Genomic DNA, 19,900 nt, shown 5'->3' with positions numbered 1-19,900 from the left:
AATGATTCTGGTTTCTTCTTCCCTGCCTTGGGTCACCTTTGAGCTGATCTACTAAAAATGTCTCCTGTTCTTTATTCTTTATCTAAGTCCCTATAAATTACAAAATGTATTACCTCCCCACCAACCCCTTTCTGCCCAAAAAAGCAGAGAAAAAAACAAAGGTTTGTCTTCCAGAGAGTGGGATGTATTCTTCAGGGGCCTGGGCTGTGTGATGTCACCCGGGCCCATTTCTTCAAGTGTATTCAGAGCTCCAGGGTCAAACAAAGAAGCCCACATCTTCCCAAAAAGCAGGAATTCTTTCCCTTTGCCAGAGTCTGTGCAGTTCCAGCAAGCCTCCACTCATCAGGGGTGCCAGGGTTCTTCCCACATTCCCACTATGTGGCCATGGCCTGTTCTTCTCCACCTTCTCTGTGCAGGTCCCTTTTGCCCACAGGTCTTAAAGTCTGCAAACTTGGAGCCTTAAAAATGGGTAATTACTACCTATATCCAGATGGGCTGCATGTCCCTTGGCCATTGACAGGTCAAGGCTGTCAGGGAAATCAGCTAGTGAAGCCAGTTCCCTATGAAGCAGGGAATCTGCCTCTGGTAAGACATGTGAAGGTGCCTCAGCCTCCAAGCTCTAGTAAATGTTGAGATAACATGTGTCCACAGTGATCATGCCGGGCCAACCTGGCACTTAAATACACTGGGAACCATTCAGAATTTGGACTGCATCCAGGAATACACCAGTTCTCTTGAGCTGTCTTCCCTCTTCCAAGTTCAAGGTCCTGTAATGCTCATGCATGAGGCATCAGTAATATATCTAGCATATGTGATAGAAACAATGCATGCTTCTTTTGAGAGCTCATACATTCGTTTGTGGAACATCCTCTGGTTTTCCATGTAATTTTGCTTACAGAATTGGTTTGATTTTTTTTTCTTTTTCTTTATAAAAGGAGGATAAAGCATTTGGCAACAGCTGGAATTCGTTCTATAGTTCGAATTATGGAAAACTCAGCAATTCTTTGATGAAATCATGATCTTTCAGACTTAAGACTCTTCTTCTAGACAGTCTGGCAAACATGATGGTTTTTAAGTGGTTTCCAAAGACCTGGCCAGAGTTGGTTTCTGTAAAAAGATGAAAGCAGTGCCCAAGCACGTTGCTCATCAAACTCACCACCCCATGGCCAGGGTTTGTCTTTCCACAGCTAATGGATTGTTCTCTCTGAGTTTCTTGCATTACCTTTTGAAGCTTGTGCCCTTCCTTTCTTTTATCTATTAATATAGATCATTTAGAAAATTGGCCTCTGTGATTCTGGCATTCAAATAGACTCTGTGATTTTTCTTTCTGACAAAGTTAAGTGATTGTAAGTACTGCTGAGAAGTTGCTTCATGGACGTGCCATTAATCAGAGAAATAATACCTGAGTCTCCATAAATGTCCAGAGAAGTAATACCTGAGCTAAATGGCCAAGGAGACTCCATTCCATCATGTGAGATGAATCTAAAAATAATCATCCAAAATCTGGTATAATAATAGACCTTGGAAAGCCTCAATACTGTTGGACATATGGCTGTCTGTACATATTTTTGCATTCTCAGAATATTCATACATATGAAATTAGTCAATGGAATAAACATTTGAATTCACTTTTGTGTCTATTACTGTTTATATGGCTTGGTATATTAGGGTTCTCCAGAGAAACAACCAAAAGGACGTATCGGTCTATCTACTCATCTATCTATCTATGTAGAGAAAAAGAGATTGATTGGGAGAGATTGGCTTATGTAATTCACTGTATGCAAGCTACAGAAACAAGGTAACCAGAGAGGGGTCTTCCAGTCTGAGTCTGAGGTGATGGCTGGAGAAGAATGCTGTAAGTCCTGGAGCCTGAAGGCCGAGGATTTGCTGATGTCACATACAAGAACTTAGTACTTTAGGTCTAAGTAGACTAATCCAAGATCTTGAGCAAGCAAATTACATGTGTATTGTCATCAAAAGTCTCTGATTAAGGACCCAAGAAAAATCCTTTGAAAACAGAGTGTGCAAGAACTGGAGTGTAGTTTCTTTTGCTTAGGTTTAGCTCTTGTAGTTTTTCCTACATGGGAGGTGGACAGGTAGGAAATAGATGTCTTATTACTGGAGAATGGAAACATGGATTGGCACGGTGTTCTGAATATGAGAGGAGAGAGTGCCCTTGACTCCCTGCATGAGACCCAGGAAGGGGGTGACTTATTTACTCAGTCACTGTGCTCAATCCCTTATGAGAAGGAGCACACAAGCAGATGGATGTAGAAACCAGAGTGAATGAACGTTGGAACTGGCTGGTGGCTCCTGTGTGGTGGAAACAGGCTTTGCGCGGGCCCTGCTGTAGCATCCAAGTATGTCACAATACTCTCTTAGCTCTGCCATCCAGGAAGGAGTGTCTGTGACCCCTGGAGCCCCAGAGGGCCTGTGTTACAATCAGTGCTCTTTTAGCATTTGTAGACTGCTAAGTATTAACCAGCTCAGTGAAGGGTCAGGTGACAGCCTTTTACACCCTGCCCTCTTGGTGCCTGAGTTCTTGTCCAGCATCCAGGAATAATCAGGTCACAGGAATAAATCGAAGGGTGGTGAACGTGGAGGACTTTACTGAGTGGTGGAAGTGACTCTCAGCAGGAAAGGGAACTGGAAAGGGGATGGAGTGGGAAGATAATCTTCCCCTGGAATCTGGCTGTCCCCAGCCAAACTCCTCTCCAACCATCCCTGACTGAACTCTTCTCCAACCATAGTCTCCAATGTCCAGCTACTTTTCTCAACTCGATGTTCAGATGCTTCTCTCTTCTATGTATGTGTGTGTCCACTGAGTCTGAGGTTTGGGGTTCTTATGGGCACAAGACAGGGGGCAAGGTGAAGCCAAAAGGCAACATTCTTGCAAGAAAACAGGGAGAGTTCTCACTTTGGGCTGTGGGTCCAGGCTTGAGGGTGGAACACTCACCAGGGACCCTGCCCTCTTCTACCCAGCATTTCCCTGCCTCCTGTTCATATCAAACTGATAACAGAAAAGCAAGAGTTTGAGAGAGGATTTAGGGAGAAATCCTATAGGGGAACTGGTCTGATAGGAGCCATGTAGAAAATAAGGGACAAAATCAAAGATATGGAAGAAGAAATCTGAATGTCCCTGACTAGCCTACGACTTCAGGTTCTCCAGTCAAGCAAAGACCTTCTGATCTCATGTGTTTCCCAATAGCGCTGGATTAACCATGAAAAATGGTTTCTTAAAGCGTAACTCAAACCTACTCTTTAGTAACCCAACCATGTGACACCTGTGTGATCCCTGACAGGTCAGGTATGAGTGTTGGGGTCCAGGCCCAGGAGCAGGACCCTGGTGTGATGGATGGTGTGGTGGAGAGGGTGGTGTTTGGGACTAACTTCTATTCTGCCTTCTGCTGAGAAAGGTACTTCAACTGGTTCATCACCCTGTCTGCCTCTTCTGTGTGTGTGTGTGCGCGCGCGCGTGCATGCATGTGTGCGTGTGTGCACATGTTCACTCCTGGACAGGCAGAGATGTGTGTTTTAAAGGGGCCTCTAAGGCCTCTCCAGTTTGATGTTCTGTGGTCTGGTCAGTCAGCAAATATATAAGATGAATCAAAGTAAAACCAAATGTCAGCTACCCGGTAACCCCTGGCTCCTTCCTCCCTCCATTCACCCCTTTAGGCCTTTGGATGCAGAACCCTCTGTGCAGTCAGGGGAAGAGGAGGCCAGAGTAGTGGTGGACAGAGAGAGTGCAGGCAGATAGGAAAGTTCAGAGCAGTCAGGGCCTCCTCCCCAGTGTCCTTGAGCCAAGCCTGCCCAGGGTGTCAGCAAGACAGGATATCCACCTTCATGAAGGCTGAAATTTGCAAGTTTTGGGCATGTTTTTCATTACAAGTGTCATAAATAAATGTAAAGTAAAGAACACAAATCATTCCTGAGACACCCCTCCTTGAAAGACATCACTGTAAGCATCTTAGTGCACCCAACCTGTCTCTCCCTCCATGCACAGCTCTGCAAATGCATACCTTCCCTTCAGGAGGGGCCTAGTGATCGGCTTTTTCTGTGTCACTATGTCATCTGTATCCTTCATTTGCAGAGAGTTTCTCCTTAGATATGAGCATGAACAACCCACTTCTAATGTGGCAGCTCACATTCTTGAGCAATTATTAATATATCCAAGTGTTATTCCTACTTTCAACAGACTATAAACAAATAATGCTTCCATACTCTAAAGAAAGTTCCTTAGAAATTACAAACATTGGCTTCACTTTTATGGAGAGTGTTTCAAATGGGGTGGTTTCTAAAAGGCTAAAACCTTTTCTCTTGAGGAAATCCTGACTACAAATACATGTGCATGTGACACACACACAGAAATTTTTAGTTCTGTGGCACAGAGACTGAAAAGAGATTGAGTTGTAAAGATTCTGATTTCACTTTCATGAACCTGGGTGCCTGCCAGGGTAAGATCACTGTGTAAGAACTCTTGTGGAAGAGTGACTGAGATGCTCTCTGAATCATAGGACCCCAGGCCAGCAGCATCAGCATCACTTGGGAACTCCTAAGAAATGCAGATTCTTGGGCCCCCAGCACAGACCTGCTGAATCAAAAGCGCTGGGCATGAGGCCAAGTAGTCTGTGCTTTTAATACTATGTCTCAGTGTCTACAATGCACAGGAAAGTCGTTTTCCATTGTGTTTTCACCAGGGGACTTCTTTCCAAAGGCATCATATGCAAAGGACACTCACCAGTTCCTGACTTGTACTCCAGGGAGCCCCCAGAGAGATTTCTGGAATCTCTGGCGTTCAGAAGTCACAACGAGAAAGTGATTTCTCTGGGGGAAAAGCTGCATTTTAAGGAAAAACAATAACTCCACTGAATGCAGCAGTTAATTTTAAAGTGGCAATCAGAAGATTGTCTCTCAGGCATTGGGATAGGGAAAGGCCAGCCTTTATGACCTTTGAAAGGTGAGTGGAGATGCCTTAGTGCATGGGGGAGAAAACTGAAGACAAAGGCTTCCCTGGAGAACTCCCAGGAAGCAAGCCTGAGGATCATTAGCAGACTGCCCCCCCCCCCCCCCGCAATATGACTTTAATCATGGTAATTTTGTAAAAAGAGGAAAACAATTTCTGTTAACAGAATCCCAAACCCTACTGATCTTTAAGGATTAAAGTCAACACTTTACCCTCAGAAGCAAATTGAAAGCCAAACCTATGATGGAATATGCTGCAATAGGTTCCATATGTTTTTGTCTCCATCAGCCTAGGTCTCTGAGTGTACACCAGGCAGTTTCCATTCCCCTATGCAGGGAAGGCCGTGCCACATGTAAGCATCAGTTTGCTCCCACCACCTTCTCTCAAGGGTCCCCTGTTACTCATCTTGTCATGTCTTTTTGCCCCAGAGGGGATGCTTCTCCTCTCTAAATGAAATTCTCCACTGGTGCTCTTCATCCCATTATCCACATTTCTTATCATCAAATATACCCTTTTTTTCATTCAATGTCATTCTTCCCTCTCCTTCCCAACCATTCCTTTTTCTTAAATGTGCTCAGGCCTCCGTAATCTTAAACTCTTCTTTCTCCTACTCCTCTTCTTCCTTCTTTGCTTTTCAATGTGAAGCTTGTGAATGCAAAATATCTGAGACAGGTCTTGGTTAATTTAGAAAGTTTATTTTGCCAAGATTAAGGACACTGGTATGACACAGCCTCAGAAAGTCCTGAGACATGTGTCCAAGGTGGTCAGTGGTGCAGTTTACTTTTGTACATTTTTAGGGAGACATGAGACATCAATCAGTATGTGTAACATGTACATTGGTACAGTCTGGTAAGGTGGGACAACTCAAAGTGGGGACTTCCAGGTTACAAGTAGATAAAAGACAAAAGGGTGCATTCTTTTGAGTCCTTGATCAGCCTTCCACTGAATACACTATTTAGTCTGGCTCAGCAGTTCTGCATTTTTACATAATAGGGGTGAGGAAGCAATCAGATATGCGTTTGTCTCAGGTGAGCCTCAGAGGGATGACTTTAATGGAAGGGGAGGCAGCTTTGCCCTAAGCAGTTCCCAGCTTGACTTTTCCCTTTAGCTTAGTAATTTTGAAGTCCCAAGATTTATTTTCCTCTCACAAGGTTTTCATCAGTGCAATCTGTACTTCCTGCTTGCGTTCCCACCAAGGGACCACCAACTCATCCCCAGTGCCTCAGTTTCATCTCTGCAATCCACATCATCTTCGAAGATCATCCAATCCAGACCCCACCTGGTCACCACATCCATAGGCTCTTCCTCAGCACTTCCTCGCTGGTCTCCCTGCAGCCTTCGACAGCTGGCCACTGCTCCCTTGAAACTTCTTTCCTCTGGATTTCCAAGACTTATTTATTTCCATGAATGCAGATGTCTAACAAGATCAGGGCCCTCCTTTCTTTGTATTCTCCCTTAGAGTGATAGCTTATCGAATGCTTTTCCCCACCATCACTACCCAGGAAGGGGCTTGTGTCTTTTTGCATGAATCTCTGCCTCTATCTCTGTTTTCAGTCCTACACCTATGGTGGCCTGAAGGGCACCTTTGCTTGGTTTGCCCCATTGTAGCGAATTCACACCTTCTTGGCAACAGGGGTCAGTTTCCCAGTTACCTCAGATACTTCTCTGGACTTTTTACAGTCAGGTTTGATTTTTTTCAAGTTACCCGAGAATCTCTGATCATTCATCTCACGCTCCCTGTTTCTAGTCCTTTCTTTTCCCTACTTCCAATAATCAGTTATCAGATCCATCTTAACACCTATTCTCTTGAACTTGCTAGATACATAATCGTACCACATAAGCTTTCCCCTTGTCATAACTTTCATACTCCTTATATTCTTTTTATTTTGTCAAATTGTGTCAGCCAGCATCTCCAAAATAATTTTAACTAATAATAGTTAATTTTTTTTATTTCTGACTTTAATGGTAATATTTCTAGTGTTTCCCATAATGCTAGCTTCTAGGTTTAAATGAACATACAAGTACCTACATTTATATATGTAGATACAGATATACACACTTAAACACACAAACTCATACAAATATTCAGATACAGTGATGTGAGTAAATATCCATCTGTTGTCTGTTTCATTAATATTTTTATCAAAAATAGAGGGTAAATTTATGAAATGCTAAACTTTATTACATTTATGGAGTTTATGTTTGTCCTTTCATTCATTAAATGGTGAAATATATTAACATATTTTCTTGACATTGAACCATCCTTACATTCCTGCTGTGAATCATTATCTGGTGATTTATTTCTTTCTAATATGCTATTTGATCTTGCCTTCTCTTAATTTATTTGGTATTTTTCACATTAATGTTCCTAAGTATTATTGAGCTGTAGTTTTCTTTTGTGTGCTAAAATATACTGCATTCATTTCTATAAATGCTAGAAATCTTTCATATTTTTTATGCTCTGGAACAATTTAATAGCTTTGGTGTTAGCTATCTCCTAGCATTTGGTAAAATATATTTGAAGCAGCTGAATCAGTTGCTTTTTGAAGGAGTTAGATCTTTGGTAAGCTTTTATATTATTATGTGTGGTAATAGACTACTTAGATTGTTTATCCCTTCTGGAGTTTTTCTAATTAAGAAAACCATCTTTTTAAATGTATAATTTTAATTTTAATTTTATATATTTGGAAGTAGTATCCCATTAGGTTATTTTCATTTCTTCTACATGTAAATATTTTCTTATTCTCATTTCTTATCTTGCATATTGGTGCTTACTACTTATTTTCTTCATGAGGTCAATGAATCAGTGACAGTTTCACCAAGAAAATAGAAACCTTTCTAGGTATTTCAAGCAAGAAGTTAATTAATACAGAGAATTGGTTGTTTACAAAAGAGAAAGATTGAAGGAGTAAAGGCCAGACATCTGTAGCTCTCAGAGTTACTCTGGATTTTAAAAAGCCAGAAAGTTGCAGAAACTTTTAGAGATCAATGGTGATGATTACAGATAATCCAGCACTGGAGCAAGTGATTCCCAGGGAAGGCTTGAAGATGGCCACAGACCTTTGCATCTGCCAAAGCCCATCCTTACCTCCACTGCTTCCAAAGATGGGAGCATGTGGCTTCTCACTCTCTTTCACCTTCCAAATCTCATGCTAGTGGCTCTGATTGGTGGGATCTAACTGAAAGCTTCACAGATAAGAGAGTTAGAACCTATGATACAGAGGAGAGTGCGAAAGAAGATATGCAAAGTTGTATGTTATTATGTTCAACATATTGACTTCTGTTTCTAATATATTGACTTTTGTTTCTATATCAGATCCCTCTTTCTGCTTTCTTGGGCTATCCTTTATTTCTAACATCCTAATTAAAAATATTTGGTTCACTTATTTTTATTCTTACTCATATATTGACATAAGTATTTAAGGCCATGAATTGTCCTCTGAATACTGCTTTAGCTACATTCCATGGATTATCTTTTGTACCATTTTCATCATTATTTTCTTAAGTAAGTTTTTTTGGAACCTGCTACCTGCTCTTCTTTTTGCTCTATTTCTATTAATTGCTAAAACTTTCAAAGGAACACTTTACATTTCTCTTTTATTTCCTAATTATATACTTACCTTATGTGCTTGTCATCCATCGGTGTTCTCAACTGAAGATTCTACTGTACCTCATAAGGAGCATTTGGAAACCTGTGACAGATTTTAGTTGTCATGATAATTGGGAGAGGGATGCTACTGACACTTAGTGGGCAGGATCCAGGGTTGCTAAAAGTCTTGCAATATGCACTGCTGTGCTACATAACAAGGGATGTTGTTGCCTAAAATGCTAGTAAAGTCTCATTAAGGAAAACAAAAGGTTTCTAAAGTCACAGCTAAAAAATAACTGGCTGAGGCAAAACTTGCACGTACATTGGACAAACAGTGTTTTTCATTGAGTTTTAAATTTTTTTACTACATTGTTACTAAATTATCAAATGACTTACTAGATCCAGACTTCCCTGTTATCCAATTAACAGGTAAAAGTTCTGGGACTTGGACCTGGGACTTTGCCCACACTGAGGCAGCTCAAGAGTGAAGCCAAACAAATGTCTCCAATAAGAAAAAAAACTAAGGACATGAATAAAGCCAACTCCTGTTTCTATTTCAAAGCAAAACAGATTCTTTACTTGCTTAGTTAAGAGACTATACCTTACGCAAAATAATGAATGATCATAGAGGCATGATTCGTTATTCAGACTTGAACAAAAGGTTTGAATTTCACATGTTTTAAATTTCAAAACAGGAAACCAAACTGAAGCCATTATTTATAGAATCGCACCTTCTTAAAAGCCATTAGAGTTTGGTTAAGAATTAAAAAATAGACTTTAAACTTGAAAAGTAAGTGTAAGTAGAGGAACAGGTTAATTTTCACCTGTATTCATTAGACCTCTAACAGTTTGAGAAAAATAGCATCGTTATTCAGTATGTTTCTTATTTAAATTGGATCATCATAAGTGTTACACTTAAGGAAGTCCGTAAGATTTTCTGCAGAACATTTTAAAACGAATATTTTAAAACAAACATTTGTTTCTTCTTCTAATTTAATAGTCTCTCAGTCCTAGTTAGCAAGTGGAAAGTGGGTTCATAAAACATCTTCAAATTGCATCTCAGCATTGATACATGAGTCAGTCATTGAAATTGTGCCCCAGTTTGTCCTTGAGTAATATATAAAGAAAAGAATATACCCCTATTTTGATGATGTTTGGGGGGATAAGTATTAGTTAATCCACTAATAACTTGTCCAAACATAGAAGTTAATGAATATAACAGAATTACCCAATGGCTCAAAAACTACTTACTAAGTGAAGTGACAAACAAATCCATGCTTGCTACTGAAATTATAACAATGAATAACACATGCACTCTGAGAAATCTGTTTCTGAGAAATCTGTTCCAACAGATGACACACAAATGTTAACAGAACCTTATAATTAGAGTCACCATGTAATGCATTACTGGAATGCAAACAGGAATGTAATGCAAATTGTGATGTAATGCAAACTGCAACGGTAATGCAAACTACAACATAATGCAAACAACTGGGATGCTTTGAGAGGAAAAGATGTAACTGCTATCATTTTTCAGGGCAAATGTGCATATAGCTGAGCTAGCTGGACATGAACCGTTTTTATTCACAGCACTTCTGACACCAAATCAGGGGGGTTTTTCCACACTAACAACCAGTTCTCCAATTCTGTAGATGCTGCTAACTTGGTGTCCTACAATTCAGTTCAATTCTGATACTGACTACCTGGAATTAGCCTCAGACCCCAGAGGGGTAAGAGCTCAATTCCCCAGGACTTTCCTCCTCTCAGATGCCAGTTTCCAGTGTTGGGTCTCATGGGTACCCACAACTTGTCTACAAAGTCAGGGGTTCCCACAGGCTTTCCCTTTCAGGTTTGCTAATCTGCTAAAATGGCTCATAAAACTCAAGAAGCCACTTGATTTACGATCATGGGTTTACTACAAAGGTTACAAATGATGAAGAGTTACATAGGTCTTGAGGTCTCGAAGGGTCCCGAGCACAGGGGCTTTTGACCCCATGGAGTTGGGATGTGCTACTCCCCACCATGTGGATGTGTTTACCTACTACCAATCTCTCTGAACTCCATCATTAAAGAGGTTGAATGACATCAGAATGATTGATTAAATCACCAGCCATCAGTGATTAGCCAGGTCTCAAGCCTCTTTGCCCTCTCTGGATGTTGGTGAGGTCAGGGAGTGAGGACTGAAAGTTCCGTATTCCAGAGATCCCAGGAGTCTTAGGAGCTGTGTGTACCAATCACACTGGGGTAAACTGAAATAGAAATCAATAGTGGCTTCTAAGTTTGCCCAGAGCAGACTTATACTTCTCAAAGTGTAGTCCTTGGTCCAGCATCAGCAGTAGCAATTGAGCCTTTGTTAGAGATGCAAATTCTAAGACCCAGCCACAGACCTGCTGCAGCTGAAATCTAGAAGCAGAGCCTGGCACTCCCTGTTTTAATGAATGAGCCCTTCCAGGGTGCTCTGATACCCACTCAAGCTTGAGAACCAGTGAGCCAAGGAATCTAAAGAAGCGGGTATTTGACTCCGATTGAAAGGGATGAGAAGAAACCTGCCGGGGAAGCCCAGAGGCATGGCTGTAGAGCACAGCACCCCAGGTGGAGAGAACAGCAGGTGGACGGCCCTGGGAAGTCAGAGGACCATAGAGGAGCTTGCAGGGCAGGGTCACAGCATCACAGGGCTAGAAGGGCAAGGCTGGGAAGTCCAGAGCTTAAACACAGAAAAAAATGGGCTTTTAGTCTGGGAGTGGCAGGAATGTGTGCATGTGTATGTATATTTTTAAAAGGAAATGCCATTTTTAAAAGGACATTCATTTGCTGGAAAACAGAAGCTGATCCAGAACAGAGTGCTGCTCTTCCCTCCTGAGGGCGGGAGCGGTTGTGAGGCCTTGACTATGAGGCATTTGGGGCATATCATTGCCCACCCCTCGGTACCCGTGTCTGTGTTGAGTGTGACGTGTTGGCTCACAGAGCTGGTCCACTGCTATCTCAGGGACACTGACAGTGATAGGTTTCTGGGACATCACCTCCTTTCCACTGTGCAGCGATTTGGGTCATCGTGCACAACCTCTGTGAATCCTGTACACACCTGCACGTGTCTCTGCCCCGCTGAGTCCCACCTGAGCTGCAAACCGAGCCTTGTCCAGCATCACGGATGGAGCGGGAGCCTGTGACCACTCAGGCTTCTGCAGATTCCACTTCTACTCTCGTCTCCAACACAAGGACGCATCTGTTGAATCGAGGTTCAGGCAGCTGAGCATCAGAATTCTAGAAATCCACCCTGTTTACTGTAAAAAGTATCTGAGACAGATCTCAGTCAATTTAGAAGTTTATTTTGCCAAGGTTAAGGATAGGCCAGAAGAAAGGAAGTCAGAATCCCAGAAACACAGTCTGTGGTTTGTGCCTTTCTCCAAAGATGATTTATTTTGAGAGCTTCAATACTTAAGGGGGAGAAGTGGACTGGAGGAGAAAGAGTAAGGTTATGGTCCCACCACTGAATCCACAGGTCGCAAGGGAAAAGGAGCAGGCAGGGAATCGTCAACTGAGTATTCATCTCACTCAGTAAATCGGCACTGTACACCAGATAAGGTGAACATGCGGTAGCTACCAGTGGGGGTGTTTAACCTTGTATCTGCAGCTTTCTTTTTAGGAACAAAAGGAAAGGCAGCTTTTTGCATGACTCAGTTTTCAGCTTGATTTTTCCTTTTGGCGTAGTGAATTGGAATCCTGAGTTTTTCTTTTCTTTTAGCATTACTCTCGCCCCATGGTGTCATCCCCTTTCAAAGGCTGCCCTGAGCAGCTCCCTCCCCCCACCTCCACTACACCTGCCTGGGGGGATGTTGGACACTCAAAGGCCAATCCCAAATCCATCTTTGATTTTCCTAAATTGATCTTTTAGAACAGATGTTGAAACTGCAAATTTACCAGAGTACTAGAAATATTTACTTGTATTGTCTTTCTGTTGCCCCAAGGGATTGAGGTCCATCTTCAATGGACGCCTCCTTAGTCCTCTTGTTTTTAGTCTGTAGCGGTTTAAATCTTGTTCTTTCATAGAAATATTCTTCTTCAAGAGGCTCAATATGTTAAAATAATTTTCTTACATGTTTAGAGTATGTATCAAAGTCATTTTTAAATAACCTATTCCTGATCAAAGATCACTAAAATCAGAGAAATAATTGCAAAATTCACCTTAAGGGGGCATCATGCACTTACCTGGCTTAAATATATAATTCTGCCAAGTTAGCAGAGAGATGACTGGTTTTACAAAACTAGGAGGGTCCTATGTAACTTCTCTTTCTGCTTTATCAATGCTCAAAGGGCTAAACCCCAAAAAATGGGTGGTTTGGGGCTTAGAGCCATGAGCTCCTACAGTGGCTCCTGCTTTAGAACTTAGGAGAGCTGCCCTCCTCTTTACACTTGAGAAAACTGATAATGTGTGGAGTGTGACTTTCCCTTCTGAATGGCCCCACTCCTTTTGACTAAGCAATGCCAAAATGTCAAACTTGTTTTCAATGTATATTTTAGAGACTTCCAATTTTCTTTAAGTCAGGAGGGGTTTGACTTCTGTGGAACTGGCATGAGAGATTTTCATGCCTGGTGTCTACAGTCTGCTCCTTTCCTCTTCGGAGACAATCTCTTTGTTGTATTTCCTTATAAGCAAACTCTGAGTTGTCTGAGTCCGTCTGAGTTGTACACGGCTTGGGCTGCAGAGGAGTGAGAACAGGTGTTCTACCCAATCTGCAGGATTCATTCATCCGTATTTCCAAAGACAGTGATAAAATCACTTTTAGTTCTGAATGTATTTTGTGTTTATTTCATTTATTTATTTATTTTTTTATTTTTTTATTTTTTTTGGGGACAGAGTCTCGCTCTGTCGCCCAGGCTGGAATGCAGTGGCACGATCTCAACTCACTGCAAGCTCCGCCTCCTGGGTTCAGGCCATTCTCCTGCCTCAGCCTCCCAAGTAGCTGGGACTACAGGCGCCTACCACCATGCCTGGCTAATTTTTTGTATTTTTTAGTAGAGACGAGGTTTCACCATGTTAACCAGGATGGTCTCAATCTCCTGACCTCGTGATCCGCCCACCTTGGCCTCCCAAATATTTTGTGTTAATTTTAAATCAACACTAGTTTGGTTCTATTTATTTTTTCCCCTACTGCATTAACTCTTTTGAGACAGGGTTTCCCTCTGTCATCCAGGCTAGACTGCAGTGAAGCACCATTTCAGCTCACTGCAGCTTCTGCCTTCCAGGCTCACATGATCCTCCCCTCAGCCTCCTGAGTACCTGGGACTGCAGGCGCGTGCCACCATGCCTGGCTATTCTTCGTATTTTTTGTAGAGATGGGATTTCGCCATATTGCCCAGGCTGGTCTCAAACTCCTGGACTCAAGCGATTCACGTGCCTAAGCCTGTCAAAGTGCTGGGATTGTAGGTGTGAGCCACCATGCCTGGTCCTGCATTCACTCTTTAATATCATTCCTCAAAGTGTCTTTTAGCTGTAATTTTTTTTTTTTTTTTTTTTTTGTCGGAGTCTTGCTCTGCCGCCAGGCTGGAGTACAGTGAGCGGCACGATCTCGGCTCACTGCAACCTCCAACTCCCTGGTTCCAGCGATTCTCCTACCTCAACCCCCTGAGTAGCCGGGAATATAGGCACATGCCACCACGCCCAGCTAATTTTTGTATTTTTAGTAGAGATGGAGTTTCACCATGTTGGTCAGGATGGCCTCGATCCCCTGACCCTGTGATCCACCCGGCTCAGCTTCCCAAAGTATCTCTTTTTTATTGTGGCAAAATATATGTAAAATTTGCTATTTTCACCATTTTTGAATGTACATTTTAGTACTATTAAGTACATTCACATTGATGTACAACCATCACCAGCATCATTTTCAGAATTTTTTCATCTTCTCAAACAGAAACTCTGTGACTATTAGACATTAGCTCCCAATTCTCCCTCCTCCGAGATCCTGGTAACCATCATTCTACTTTCTGTCTCAATTAATTGACTATTCCTGGTACCTCACTTAAGTTAAAATCCCTTTGAGATAAATTTAATTAATTGAAATATTGAACAAATATAGGAATGTTCACAAAGTCTTAAATAGATAGAGGCTGAGAATCAAACAAACTTGCATTTCCATCGACTTCCTTCTATGCAACACCTAAGTCATGATTGTTAAAGTTAGCCTTTCAGATTTAGCTCTCTGAATTCTCTGGTGACAAACTGCTTGTTGTTTTGTTGTCTGTGTTTCCTGCTGATTTATTACTGTTTCTTGTTGTCATCTCAAATGGAAAAGTGGAACAGGCATATTTAATATTGGTGTTTCTGCTGAAAATCCACTGGTGTTTTCAGCTATGGAAAGAGTAGAAAAGAAGCAGGTACATTTCAGCAAATGTATGATGACATCGATCGCAAAACGAATGTTGACTTTAAAGATGTTCAAATAAAAATATGGAGGGAAAATATATACATCTTAAAATGAATGAAACTCACTAACTACAACTTATGAAGACACGTCAGAAAAGTGGAATATTAATAGTTGGCCAGTTAGTCATTCACACAAAGATATGCCAGTATGGCTAAGATTTTTTGAAAGAGATTTTATTAGCTCACCATCTACCTTTTACTGTGGGGCATGCATGTGAGTCTTTATTCTACTTGTCATCCTTCTCTATAGGACAGATGACTGTGAGGGAGGGCTGCTACAGAGACCTGAAGTTTCAAGTAAATACATCTTTCTGCAATCCCAAGACTCGACCTGTCACGGGGCTGGTGCCTTGCAAAGTGTCCGCCTGTCCTCCCAGGTAAGAAGCATCGTGTTCATCAAAGCAGGTTTCCCAGGTTGCAGACGTGCTCAGTGAGTCTTATAGCTCCTGATATAGACAGAGAAGTGCTGATTGCCATCATGTCACTCATAACAGTGGAGAAGCAAAGGGGACAAGAGCTTCCTGGACAAGGGACCTAGAGAGTATGTTTAGTTGGGAAGTGGTCTGGAAATTCCTGTGACTGTAAGTGGACATTCTTAGAATGGTGTCCTATTTGTTGTATTTGTGCTTTCATTGATTGCAGGCTGGCAGGAGTGATAACACGCTATGGTGATAATGATGCATTCTCTCTTAGCCTGCTGTCCTGTCCACTAGTGTGTGCTTTTCTTGCCGAATGAAACTTGCTGGAAGAACGCGTTAAAAGGCCTGCCAGTGGGGAATGGACCCTGGATTCCTCAGTGCCTTGCAAACATACAATTGTGAGGGCTGGAGCCACAGAAAGTCAGGGTTCTTGTCACCCTACTCTACCCTCACTGCTACTGCCCCTAGGAGTTCCTAAACCCAAGCTTGGGTTCTCTAAGGCAGGACGTGGGGAAGGACCCCCTTGAGGCAGCCATGGTCCTACCACACTGTCAGGAGCTATCACGTCTGGGCAAGGCCTTCATCCCGCTGTTCTTCACTTTCTTCATCTTTAAGTGGGACATGTCACAAAAGGTTGTGAAAACTGATGCAGGATTTTTCTCAGGCCCTTTGCTGGACTCCTAGCAGGGGCGCCTTGTCTACTTGGCCTCCTGCACTCAGCCCCTTGTGGGAGGGAGCATGTGAGCAAGTGTGTACAGGATCCAGCTTGTCGATCTGAAGACACAGGAGCAAGCTCCAGGTAAAGTCCGCAGCCAGACCAGGCGTGTTGCCTGGAGAGGAACATAGTGGTACCCAGGCAAGGGTGCCCGTGACCCCAGATCCCCAGAGTGGGTGTTAATGTGCTAATTAGCTTTTTTAGTTCCATCATCCACAGCCCAATGAACAGAGGTGTGTTAGCAGCTCAGTCAGCCCCAACCCTGTAGTGTGGGGCAGCTGCCCTCCACCAGCAGGGGCAAAGGGCCAGCCTTTCTGGTACCCACGCTCAGTGGGCCCCAAGCTCTTGTCCAGCATCCAAGAAGAATGAGGTCATGCTTGACCACTGAAGGATGGTGAGGGCAGATGATTTTATCAAGTGATAAAAAAAGCTCTCAGCAGGGAGGGGAGCTGGAGAGGGTATGAAAATGGCAGGTCGTCTTCTCCCAAAGTCAGCAGGTCTCCTCCCCCAAGTTAGGGCATCTCCCCTCTACCAACTGAGCCTGGAGTCTTTAGAGGTCTCCTCCCCCAAGTTAGGCCATCTCCCCTCTACCAACTGAGCCTGGGGTCTTTAGAGGCACAGGATGGGGGCAGGCCAGGCCATATGTACTATTGGAAAGGGCAACATTCGATTGCTTAAAAGGCATTATTGAGAAAGAACCAACTGAAAGAGAGTAGGCAAACAGGAATGGAAGTTCTCCCTCTGGTCTGTGGGTTTTGGGCTGTTTTTGGCTTGAAGTTGGGGTTTCATGGGGACTTGCCCCTGTCTGCCTAGGATTTCTCTGCCTCCTGCCTCCATTAAAATGCACCTGAGATCACATATTTACAGAATGAAATTCTAGCTCCAACTAGATCTTTCAAATAGCCCAAGGCACTCGAAGACTTAATACAAGATAATCTAATACATTTTGATGATAAAGATCCACAATAGCTGGCAAATTGATTCCAAGTTTGCTGAACTATGCCTCAAAAGCAAGAAGCTGGGTACTCTCCCCGAGGCAATAAAGTACAGGAAGACGGGAGGCACTCTCTTTTTGGAGGTGTTACCCCTGGTCTCTCAGTAAAGAGAAGGAGGTCACTTACCAACATTTGAAGAGCCAGGACCCTTCTTGCAATCACAGTAAGGAGGACACCTCCTTGGGAAGATCTTGTCCTCCCAGCACACCTGCCCCTGATGTGATCGGGGACCTGTCACCTTATAAAGCCACCACCCCTGCCTCAGTCACGGTTCCTGAACCACCACTTCCCAAGACCTGCTATGGAGAGAGATGCAGTCAGAATTTACACAAGAAATTAAGTGCTTAAGATGCAGCACACTGAGGCGTGGGACTCCCTCTGGGAGACTCTTCCCAGTATCAACCAGGGCCTGTGGAGTTGATGCACACCCATGATGATGCTCCACGGCCCTCAGCTGTCCCTGAGCCAACCCTGTGGGCCACTGCAGTAGAGCTGGCTGCTGGCCTTTCCCACCCTGACAGGCCTCCAGCCTGTGCTGAGCTCCATGACAAGAGCACAGCCCACTCACCAGAGGCTCCCTCTGTGTCTGGAATGACACAGCAAATACAGACACACCCACATCGTTTAGGAAATAAACCCCATGGCTGGCTGAGGCAGTATGTAGCATGGCACCGTTGTGGGCAAAAGTGATCTTCCTGTCCGAAGGAAATGGAAGCCCCTTGCTGAGTTGTGTCAGAGAAAAACGAAGCCAAATACTGGATAAAGTGGTCAGGAGAGATTTTAGTCAGTGATCCCTGCTGCAATAGGGAAAACATTGTGGCCTGAAGTGAACTCCCCTTAGATCAGCAGAGATGACTGGGCATTTTACAGGGAGAATAGAAGAACAGGGAGGGGCAGACTCAGGGCTCAGGAGAGTTGGGGAGGTGAAAACCTGCAAAAAGCATGAAGAAAGGTTGGTCCTTGTGAAATCTCTTGGTTTGCCAACTGGCGATCATAGAAGTGAGGCTCCCACTTTCCCACAGAGACTGGGAGACAGGGGTCCTATCTTCAGGTGTCAGCCAGAACAAACAGGAAATGCTTTGGGAAGCCTTGAGATTTCTCAGACAGGCACTTTAAAAGGGGCTGGGGTTATCTTAGGGATGTAGCCTTGAGCTGTCAGAAACCATGTTAGTGTTTCTTCAGGACTTCATAAGCCCAGGTGAGGCCTTGTGGTGAAGCGGGCTCAGAGGAACCTGGCTAGAGTTAGGCCAAGGACAGAACATTGTCAACTGCTGCAGCAACTCGATCTCCCACCCCCTGCTCCCTAGACAGTGGAGTCTGCGTGCATTCCAGTTGGTGTTGACATCACTGTGACCTTGATTGCAGGTCCTTGCCTTGCCATATGGAAATTGGGAGCATCGCTTCCTGTGCTGAATTCCTCTTTCCATACCGTGTTTAGTCCAGGTTTGTTAAGCGAGAAGCATCTGTGGTTCTTCAAGGTACCTAGTTACCAGTGCTGTGAAGTGGGGAAACCACTAAATTAGACTTAAAGAAGTGTGTGTGTATGTGTGTGTGTGTGTGCGTGTGTGAGTTTCACATGCAGGAGGAACTAGGGTTACTAGTTCCATGTGGAAGTAAATCCGTCAGGATGTTAAAGCTCAGGGTATTTGGAAATGTTGAGTGCTTGAATGCTATTTCTCAAGCTAGTCATATTAATGGATCAAGCATAGCCTTGCAGTCTAGTCGGCCCTGGTCTACTCAGTGAAGCCCATCTAAAAAGAATGCTAGAGAAAACTCACCCCAACACAGGAACAAGCTACCAGTGTCTGGGCTCCTAATTGTGTGCTTCGAAGTATCACATAATTCAGATACAAAGTGATAGTTGGGATACCCCTGAAGAGACCCTTTTGCATCTGCAAACTCCACAGGACCAGGCATAGAAAGCAGGAGAGCTGGCGGCCTCAGGGCAGCAGAGAGAAGCAAAAGCAGTGGCAGAGGGGAGCAACTGCGTCCTTTCCCTAGGACGGGCCTCCGTCCTACCGCAAGGGGAGAATGCTGGCAGCTGCTTTGGTTCTTTCTTGGAAAGAGCAGAAGAGTTCATTTAAATTATGGTTGCCCATTGTTGCAATCTGCTTGTTGGTTGTTTGTTTTCTCTCTTGCCGCCTCCCCCATAGTGCCCAGAGGGACGTCCTCCTTGACACTCACGGCAAGAGGAAACCTGGGATGTTGGGGATGGGCCCAGTGGGAAGGGAGCTCTCCTCCTCCTGGGGCTACTCTTCCTGGTGTTACCCAGACTTCTTCTTCAACCAAACCTCAGGTAGAACATGCTCAACAGGAGATTATGTGGCTGCTCGTTTACTGTCACTCTTAGTGGTTTGCTGTTTCTATATCGTCTCACCCTGTTTTAAATCTGTCCAAACATTGCTTTCCAAGCGAGACCATAATACAGTTATTGAATTTCAATAATGGAAATCTAAGCAGCTTCTTACATGGTCAGGTAAAATTGCCCTTACCCTCAACCATTATCCAAGACTGTCATCCTCACCTCTTGTATCCATTTCGATAAATCTTTGTTCCTGGTACAGAATTTTCGCACTTACTATCTGGAAATATCTCTTTGGAATTGAAATGACAGGAGCTCCCTTTTCCTGCTTGCAGGGTGTACAATGAAGGTGTGGCTCGCGTCTTTGATGGCCCGCTGTCCAGACCTCTACGGGGTGCAGGCAGATGGGCAGGTTGTGGGGCTCCGACCCCACAGCAACGTCTAAGCGTGAATGTTTAGGGCTCCTGAACTCCCAGAGGGCCCGTGTTACAATGTG

General features: G+C 43.6%; 1 protein-coding gene across 1 annotated transcript in view; it reads left to right on the top strand.

The window, feature by feature from the left end:
- Window positions 1-19,900, top strand: part of ADAMTS16 (ADAM metallopeptidase with thrombospondin type 1 motif 16) — a 178,028-nt gene that overhangs the window by 107,432 nt on the left and 50,696 nt on the right. Inside the window, exon 18 of the mRNA XM_037988699.2 lies at window positions 15,224-15,350. Coding sequence (XP_037844627.2) covers window positions 15,224-15,350 — 127 coding nt within the window. The remainder of the gene's footprint in view (window positions 1-15,223; window positions 15,351-19,900) is intronic.

This window comes from Chlorocebus sabaeus, chromosome 4, assembly GCF_047675955.1.
Source record: "Chlorocebus sabaeus isolate Y175 chromosome 4, mChlSab1.0.hap1, whole genome shotgun sequence".
NCBI classification, from domain to species: domain Eukaryota; kingdom Metazoa; phylum Chordata; class Mammalia; order Primates; family Cercopithecidae; genus Chlorocebus; species Chlorocebus sabaeus.
Note: the sequence above shows the minus strand (reverse complement) of the source record. Positions and strands in the feature narration are given on the sequence as shown.